The 9,557-nt window shown below is 42.2% G+C and overlaps 1 protein-coding gene across 1 annotated transcript in view; it reads left to right on the plus strand.

Annotated features, from left to right (window-relative positions):
• Positions 1 to 496: 496 nt before the first annotated feature.
• Positions 497 to 9,557, plus strand: part of LOC119417492 (membrane-associated guanylate kinase, WW and PDZ domain-containing protein 1) — a 156,458-nt gene continuing 147,397 nt past the window's right edge. Inside the window, exon 1 of the mRNA XM_037684704.1 lies at positions 497 to 794. Within this exon, the coding sequence (XP_037540632.1) occupies positions 497 to 794 (298 nt within the window). The remainder of the gene's footprint in view (positions 795 to 9,557) is intronic.

Here is a 9,557-nt window from a genome sequence, read left to right on the forward strand (position 1 = left end):
GGCAGGTTTCTGGTTGGATTGTACTTTTGCCTCGTGGAGTAATCCCAGGGTGACGCATGCGCCTGGGTGTCTCCTCGCAGTGTGCGGCCCAGTGGAGGAGCGCGCGCAGAGAGTTTACTGTGTTACCTGCTTAAAGGCGCCGCCGGCTCTGGGGAAGCTCTCAGGTAGTTTGGAGTTTGTTTTCATCAACAACAAGAGCAAACAACAGAAATAAATAGCTCTAATAATAAAGTAAGAGGCGGAAGTCTTCAGATTAATCCAGAAATGGAGTTTCCGGGGAAGTGGATTAGATCCAATTAGGAGGAATCAGAGCAGCGAGCTGTTAAGGATGCGGAAACGACAAGAAGAAGAAGAAGAACAGAAGCAGGAGAAGTCTGGACCCGGATCCGAACAGGCGCCTCCATCTGAAGACATGTTCCAAAAAGTTGGAGCCGTGCGTCCTGCCAGTCAGCCAGTGCTATGAAGCGCCTCGCTCCCGCACCAGGAAACAGCCATCATGTCAAAAGTCATTCAGAAGAAGAACCACTGGATCACCAAGGTGAAGGAGTGCGCGGTGGTTCGGGACCCCAGCGGGGAGTTGGACGTGGAGCTGCGCGGCGGCGCGCAGGACGGACAGTTCGCGTACATTGGACACATCAGGGAGGATGCTGTGCTCCTCCAGGAGGGGAGACTGTCCGAGGGGGAGCTGCTGCTGGAGGTGGAGGGGCTCTCTGTGTCTGGATTACCTCTTTATGACATCTACACTGTGATCAACTGCTGCCAAGGTCCCGTCAGGTTCAAAACAGTCCGCCAGGGTAAGATCAGTCACCTCTCACACAAGAAATGTCTGTTTCGTGTCAAAATGTTGATGTGCTGCTGCTCCATCCTCATCCTGCCTCCACAGCTGCTGCAGCTCACACCAAGCAGTTCTGATCCTGGGCTCATTTGGTCAACTCGGCTTCTTTATCCTGTTCGGGTCAGAGTTGCAGGGTCACAGATCACATTAGAGCAACCTTTAAGAAGTGTGACACACTCTGCATTTCTCTGCAGCGATGCCTCTGTTGTCTCATTATCACGAGTCTCAGTGAGAGGCGTGGGGTTCTACAACGAATATTCATCTTTTTATAGTTCATTGCGACTGATTGCAACAATCTCTGTCACTTAAAGACATTCCAAAAGCGTCAACCCAAACAAAAGTTTTTTTGGGGTTTAATTTGAGATTAATCAACTCAATTCACTCAAACTACTTGGGGAAATCCTTTCGGCTGCACTTCAGTCTGAATTTATGTTGCCTTTATGTAATCTGAAGGCATCTGCTGCCCGTGAGAGTTAAGACGCCCCTGATGGGCAGCCGTTGTTATTTGTGCAAACGCTGCTCTTGTATTAGGCGAGCTCGACCCATTGCTTCCAGCCTACTGCATCTGCATCTGTCTGCAAGTCAGCCAGAGGGAGAGGAAGACATATTCAGACTCCAGCGTCTTCTTTTCTTCTCTGTCCCAGTGTGCTGTGCATCCCAGTCCTGGCTGAATCCGAGTGTCATTTTCTGCCTGAGCGAATGCTGAAATAAGTAGAACACTTTCAAGCAGATGCCTTGCAGTGTTTCACCTCGCACGTATCTTCCCACACACACACACAGTCAGACTCAGTTTGTGGCTTACAGGTGCATGCACAGTTTGTGGTAAAGCTGGCAGTGCCTCCTCTTTGGGGAAATCATTAACTGTTGTTATATAAGTGTTGGTTAAAGTCAGTGTAGCATCTTTGCCTTTGGACTACGTGTCCAGAAGTGAGCGTTGGACATGGGCACACTGAAGTCACCTGGCACTTATACTGTTGTGTGAGTGGACTGGTATCACCTCTGGCTAAAAAGCAGAAAGTGGGTGATAATGCGTATGTGCATGTCTGTATGTGCGTGTGTGTGTGTCTGTTACCAAAATATCTCAAAACCCACTGAAGAGATTTTAATGAAACTCTCAAAATTAATCTTTGGATCTACAGCTACAACTCTTTATCTTTTGGAGTGAGCAGCTCAAGATGGCCACCACAGCTAAGCAAGCTTAGCAAACACAAAACTGGCTATAACTCTTGTCATTTTTATAGATATTGAGCTGAAATTTGGAGTGGTAGTAACTGGGAGTCATCCCCAATACATAGTTTGAGTGTTAACTACGGGTGCATGATTTATCGGCCCCGATCTCCTTAATTTTGGGGGATCGCGATCGGCCGATACCGATTTTAGAAACCAATTTTACAGATTTTTTTTGTAGTTTTAACAACAATTGTATAAACTTTGTTTATATTTCAGAGCACTACCTCATGGCCAGTTAAAACAAGGGTATGTTTTCAATAAAATAAGATGAATCGAAGGTGCATTGTGACCTTATAACACCTGACAGTGTCGCTTATAAGACAAAAACCGGTATCGGCCAAAATCGTAATCGGCAGGTCAGACTTTTTAGAGATCGGTGATCGGCCAGAAAACCGCGATTGGTGCACCCCTAGCGCTAACAAATTGTGTGACACCTCGGGATGTGTTACAACAGTATAACGGCTAAATTATCATAAGGATAACAACAAAGTCCATGCTCAATAATCCAGGTATACAATCAAACATTTTTCAGTCAGGTCATCTGGACAGTTTCTGTCCAGTTGTTAAAGAAACTGTCCAGATGACCTGACTGAAAAATGTTGGATTGTATACCTGGATATTTGAGCATGGACTTTGTTGTTTTCAACCAGTTTGACAAGACTGTCAACAAGGAAGAGGAGGAGGGGCCGTACCAAAGAGACCATCTTATCACAAGCAGAACTGGTTTGTTCCAATTTGGAGTAAGCTGTTGGGGGAAGAATCAGTTTTGTTGTGTGTTTTCTTGACTGATGAAGCCTTCTGGATGGAAGGTGAAACGTTTCAGCACAAAAAAAAAAAAAAAAAGAAACTGTCCAGATGACCTGATGGAAAAATGTTGTATCATAAGGATTTTTTTTCACCGATACCAGGTGACTTTAGTGTGAAAAGGTCCAACGCTCACTTCTGGACACGTAGTCCAAAGGCAAAGATGCTACACTGACTTTAACCAACACTTGTATAGATGAATAAATGACTATATTACCATTATTAGGATAATGCTACTTCAGAACTCGGAGATGAAAGATGGTGGCGATATGTATTGTTTCAAGGAATGTTGACTGAGCCCGCACCATAAAACATTTTATTTTCCACTTAGATTTTGTTTATTCCTAACTGCAACACTTTGTCCTCGTGAAGAAAGCTGCAGTGCTCTCAGCATGGACAGAAAGGATATCCTGGCCCATCTGTCATCAGTTTCTTGCATGAGTCAGCAGATTCTCCATCTCTAATTAAAGGAGGGTGGGGATATTCTTCGATTATCTCAGTGGCTCAAAGATCTCCTTTGTGCCTGGCAATCTGTGGCGTTCCCATGCACAACCAAGTCCAAGCTGTCCCAGACCAGACGAGGGAATGTCCTGTCTTATCAGATCTCTGTACAAACTGCTGTGGGTCACATTACACGAGGCCAGGCCACCTCAGAACTCTGTGTGGAAACACTATCAGTGCTGTGAGGCCTACAGGTGTGTTGCTCACACAGAGGAATGAAGACACCAAATCCACCTGAATTAAGGACTGGGTTCTAGGGGAGCACATTTTCTTGTTTTATTAAACCCCTGACTTGTTCAAAGTCAGACGCTTTTTACATCGTTAGCCCGTCAACTTGTTTAATGGAGACTTTTTTAGAATGTAAAGAGAAAAAAATGTAATCTAATGGAAAAGAGTTATGCCTGCTGTTGGGTCAAGACACAGAAGAATTTGCCACATCTTGCCTGGTCACTTGGTTTGTGGACCTGTCTGTTGCTTGCCACCAAAGAGAAAAGGGTGATCATGCTTTACCCTTATTTGTGTGTTTGTTTCTGTCATTGTCAAAATACCTGACAAACCATTGTTTTTATTGAAACAATCAAGAAATAATCACCAACAAAAACAACAAAGTCCATGCTCAATAATCCAGGTATCCAACATTTTTCAGTCAGGTCATCTGGATAGTTTTTTTTTTTTTCTGAAACGTTTCACTTTCCATCCAGAAGGCTTCATCAGTCAAGGAAACACACAACAAAACTGAATCTTCCCTCAACTGCTTACTCCAAAGTGGAACAAACCAGTTCTGCTTGTGATAAGATGGTCTCTTTGGTACGCCCCCTCCTCCATTGCCGGCCCTCTTCCTTGTTGTTGTCAAACTGGTTGAAAACAACAAAGTCCATGCTCAATAATCCAGGAATACAATCCAACAATCACGAACAAATTTTTGGTGTCAATCTGATTTGAAATGGTTATCACAGTCAGCTGTCATTGGCTAACATAAAGATGGCTAACTCAGCAAATAACAGATCCTGAGCTATAATTTGGTGTGGTGTAGTAGCTGAGCAACATTCACAATAAGTACTTAAAGCACTACACATACGGTAGACCTGTTGCAATAAACAATAAATCAATTAATCGCATGATAAAGGAAAATTATCAACCTCATTTTCATTTATCGGCTTTATCGTTTCTTCGTCTCTCTTTCTACTGAAAACTACGAATGACAAAAAGGTTAAACTCCGGTCTCTTCACTGACCCCTCCCTTTCCCTTTTCTCTTTAAAATACATTTTAACCATCCAAAATCGTGTTTTTGGATCGTTAAAAGCAGCTAAGCTGAGAAGCTAAGCTACGAGCTAAGCTAACAGGCCGACCTCGGGAAAAACCTCCGTCTTGTCGAAGCTCCAAAATTCACGATTGAAACCTGAGCCTTCATGTAAAACATTGTTTTTCTCTGCCTGATTTTTTATTAAAAGCTATGTGTGACAAATGCTACGCTAAAGAGCTCAAACCACACCAAGCATCCGTCATTTTGAGAACCAAATAAAGGAAGGAGAGACAGCCCATGTCATGTCAAGGGGCCTCCCTCTCATTTTTCTTAAAGAGACACGCTGCTCGCTCCCTCACTATCTATCCTTCAGTTCAAACAGTCTTATACTGCCATCTGGTGGTTGAAAAAAGGTACTACACACAAAACAAATTAACCAACATTTCTTCTTAAATTTCACAATAATTATTGATAATTGTCAAATTTCAAACAATATTATCGTTTATCGCAATGATTTCTGATACAATTAATCACCCAGCAATATTTGTTATCGTGACAGGCCTAACTACACATTCTTGAGACGTTTGCTTTAAGGTTTGACTCTAACTGTTGGTATCCACCTTGTTTGTCTTTTATCAAAATATTTCATGAAGTTGTGGACAACCCTCAGGACGTAATCATTTACCATGTGTACATTTGTACAACTACAACTGATTAACTTTTATAGTCAGCATAACTTAGGAGAACCACCACAGCTAGTCAGCCTTAACCTACACAAAAATGGCTTTGATTTAGTTAAATTTACAGATATTGAGCTAAAGTTTGGTGGTTAGATGAGAGTCGTCCTCAACATGTACTCTGAGCCAAAACACATCTTATTTATTAACCTTTATTTAACCAGGAGAATCCCATTGAGATCACACATCTCTTCTGCAAGGGAGGCCTGGAGTCTCAGTAGACTTTGCAAAACAGCATGAGGTAATTGATGTCATTTACCAGGTTTGACCAAAGCAGCTATAACTTCATCTGTTCTCATCATTAGATGGTCTAGGTTACAAACCCTGGCATGAAAGGCAATGGGCAATAATCATTATTTCAAGAAATGCTAGGCATTATTCCAAGCTTTGTGCTTGACATTTTTGTCATGTTGAAACTGTTGGAAATTGTGATGAATGGTGAATATGGTATGGAGGTAGTTTCTTATTTGATTAGGAGCATCTTTAGAAGTGTCGTCGTATGTTTGCTTGACTATTTGTCAACTTGTTTGTCCACTGACTTTACCATTAATACTATTAATTCAACTTCATGCACAGATGTCAATAGGCCAAAACAAAGAAATACATTTGGGTGCAAATCAAACATTTTTCTCTCTTTATATTTAAATAAAAGAAACCGTCCAAAGAAAACGAAAAATAAAAATTAAGAAACCGTCCAGATGACCTGACTGAACATTGTTAAATTGTTTACCTGGATTGTTGAGCATGAACCTTGATAAAATAAAAGGCAGTTGTCTTGGCAGAGGCGACACGGTGGCTCAGTTGGTAGAGCTGTTGCATCTCAGCAAGAAGGTTGCCGGATTGAATTCCAGCCCAGCACAACAGGTCAGCACAACTGGTAGAGCTGCTGCCTCTCAGCGAGCAGGTTACCCCGGTTCAAATCCCGGTCTGGGCGCCTTTCTGGGTGGAGTTTGCATGTTCTCTCCGTGCATGTGTGGGCTTTCTCCGTGTACTCCGGTTTCCTCCCACAGACCAAACACGTGTATGTTAGTCTGATTGGTAACTCTAAATTGTCTCTAGGTGAGAGTGAATGGCTGTTTGTCTCGTTTGTCTCTATGTGTCCCTGTGATGGACTGGGGACATGTCCAGGTGTCCCCTGCCTCTCTCACAGTGACTGCTGGATATTGGCACCAGTGACTCCCGCAATCTGGAAAGCAAGAAGTGGGCAAAGATGATGGATGTCATGTATGTTTATGTGTTTTACTTCCTTTAGTGTTGGGTTTGAGTGGTGGCCAATGAACGTAAACTACGGCTCTCAGCTGACAGTTAAAAATGTTTAGGTGACTGCAAATCAATGACTAAACTACAATAATGAAGTTCCCCTTGTAGTTTCAGCAACAACAAACACATTTCTCTTTCTGTCTAAAAGATGTGGTCAACCCCTTCGTTGTTTTAAAACTTGTGGAACATTCACATTTTAAAGTCAGCTTTAGACGTAACATGACATCTTTGCTTCCTGTGTGCTGCTGTCACTGTGAAATGATTGTAGTCGCTCAGACCTTACCTGAGTGAACAACAAATGTTTTATCATATGACTGGATTGTCTGTTTAAAGTCCAAAGAGGGAGTATCCATACACATTAAGACTTTGACCTATTTCTCTTTTCTGTGCACACTGGTGTTTTCCAGCTTAAAATGTAATAGTTTATGATCTGCTTGACTCATCAGTGGTTTTTGTTGAGGATTCATTAGGTAACATTCCTGGATTGTACCTAAAAAAAGTGAGCTGTGTCTGTTTGTGCAACTTATACAAAGAAACAAGGGTGGGAAACAAAAAGGTTTGAACATAAGACCTGTTCTTGAAAGTAAAGCTGTGTAGTTTGATGATGTCCCAGAAACAAGCCCATAAAGGGTCAGGCTGTGTGTTGATCCAATCCTACGTGGATTTTAGCCAGGTGTCTGATCTATGGGACAAATGACCCTTAGACAGGTTTTGCTTTGAGCTGAACTCAAGTAGAGGAAACCATGCCAGCCTGCTGCATGCCAGGGATTCCAGAGAACTGGGGCGTTCACTGGGCCACCTGATGAAAGAAAGTCAATTTTGACCAAAAAAAGAAAAGAAAAGAAAAGAAAAGAGTGTCTGTTTTTCACCTTCTTTTGCATCAACATTTTTCCTCTTCATCTTGCTCTCTTATTAAGGACAATGATTGTTCGCAATTTTAAGACTGTTTTTGTCCTGCTGAGATGAACTCAAAATGCACTACAACCTATGATATGTTCTAGTGTTAGATTTACATCTACATCTGGGCAGATGTGGCTGAGTGGTTAGAGCAGTCGTCCTCCAATGCAAGAGTTGGGGGTTCGAATCCACCAGCAGTCACATGCCGAAGTGTCCCTGGGCAAGACACTGAACCCTTCGTTGCCTCCGATGTGTGTCCCATCAGTGTATGAATGTGATAAAGCTCTGATTAGTCTCTTTAGAATGATTTGTTTTATTATGTAGCTTTGTAGAGATCTAGTAGAGGAGTGCTGTATGAATGGGTAGAGGGCACAGATCGAAGTGTAAAGTGCTTTGAGTGTCTTGATAAGATTGAGAGTCCCGATATAATTACCCTCCATTTATCTACCCTTTGGTTCTAAATGTAGAAGTGTTGATTAAAATATTCCAGTATGAAATGGGAAAGCCCATTGAATAGCTGGTATGTTATCACAGAAATGGCATCAGTATGACTGTGGGCAGCTAGTTATCTATCAAGGAACAAACTTCAGCATAAGATGTTGTTTTTATTGTTCTTCAGATAAATCAGCAATAATACCAAATGTGTTATATAATCAACAAACTAGACAATTCACTTGTTGGTGTGATTATAAAATAAAATGTGAGCTTCATGTGAATACTTCCTTGACGTTTGCCTCTGAAAATGTTCAGTTTAAAGGGGACACACGACTCTTCACCCTCCACCTACTTCAGAAAACAACTGCCTGATGTCAGGTGTGAGTGCAAAATGTAGAGGCCACCCGGTCTACTGGGGCAGGGGTAGAGGAAAGGGGGAAAGCCTTCTGCAAAGTGAAGCATTGTGGGATTTAACTAAGACAGGCTCACTTGTGTGCAGTCCTTCAAAATGCTAACAATGGAGAGAGGAAGTTATATTGTTCATATGCTAGCTATTTAAAAGTTAGCATGAGCTGAGAGAGGCGGACGACAACCAAATTCCTCACAAGGAGGACAAGGAGAAAAAAAACCAATAAAAAGTAATGAATCATATGTGAAAATGTCACCCTCTTCAGTGAATATTATATTTTTAACACCATATTTCACTTCATCACAAAGGAGATCTTCACTCAAGTTGACTCAAGTTGTGTTTGTTGCTGAACAAGTTCCTTCAGGTTCTAATTTTTTGATCGAGTCTGCAAGTCTGTTGAGTTCACCATGATACCATGAGTGGTATGTTGGCTGTACCACGGCACACAAAGTGGCTTAGCAGACTGGTATGTAAACAGTTGATGCAGTGTTGCTAGAAGGATGCGGCTCTCATCGAACAAGTTGCCTGAGTCACAGAAAATAACCGCTACATTAGAAATCATTCATTTCATACTAAGTGCTGAATGGCAATCAGATTGATTAAAATTTACACAACTGATATAATTATAAATATCAGTACACCCCACCTCCACAAAAAAAAGGCAGCAGCTCTACTAGTTGCACCATGTTGCTGCACAATAAAACATGTTACAAAATATTCACATTACTGTAACATTTTAACTGTTTCCAGTTGTAATATTGTCACGATCCTCGAGGTTGGAACCCAAATGCAGGGAGGCGAGGCGAGGCAGGAGTTCAAAAATAAAAATAATTTATTTTTAAATGACAAAACAAAAGGCTGTCGGTGCAGCAAAACCTTACTTTGGCAGACAGGATCAGGAACTAGGCAGAGCAGATCATCAGATGGACAAAAAACTGACAGGACAGAGGAGGACTGAGACATCTGTGAACACAGAACAATCACCGGACAAGGAGTGAAGGAGAGAAAGGCTTTTTATAAGGCAGAGGGAGAGTGAATAATGAGAGCACCTGGGCAGGTGGCTGATGAGGGACAGGTGTGAATGATAAAGACTGAGGAGTGGAGAGGCAGACTGAGGAGTGAGTGGGAAAACAGGACCAGATACACAAAAACAGAAAACACACAAAGAGCAGAGGCTTAGGCAGATGGGGGGGCAGCGGGGGCCG

Source organism: Nematolebias whitei, chromosome 11, assembly GCF_014905685.2.
Source record: "Nematolebias whitei isolate Nwh7 chromosome 11, NemWhi1, whole genome shotgun sequence".
Lineage (NCBI taxonomy): Eukaryota > Metazoa > Chordata > Actinopteri > Cyprinodontiformes > Rivulidae > Nematolebias > Nematolebias whitei.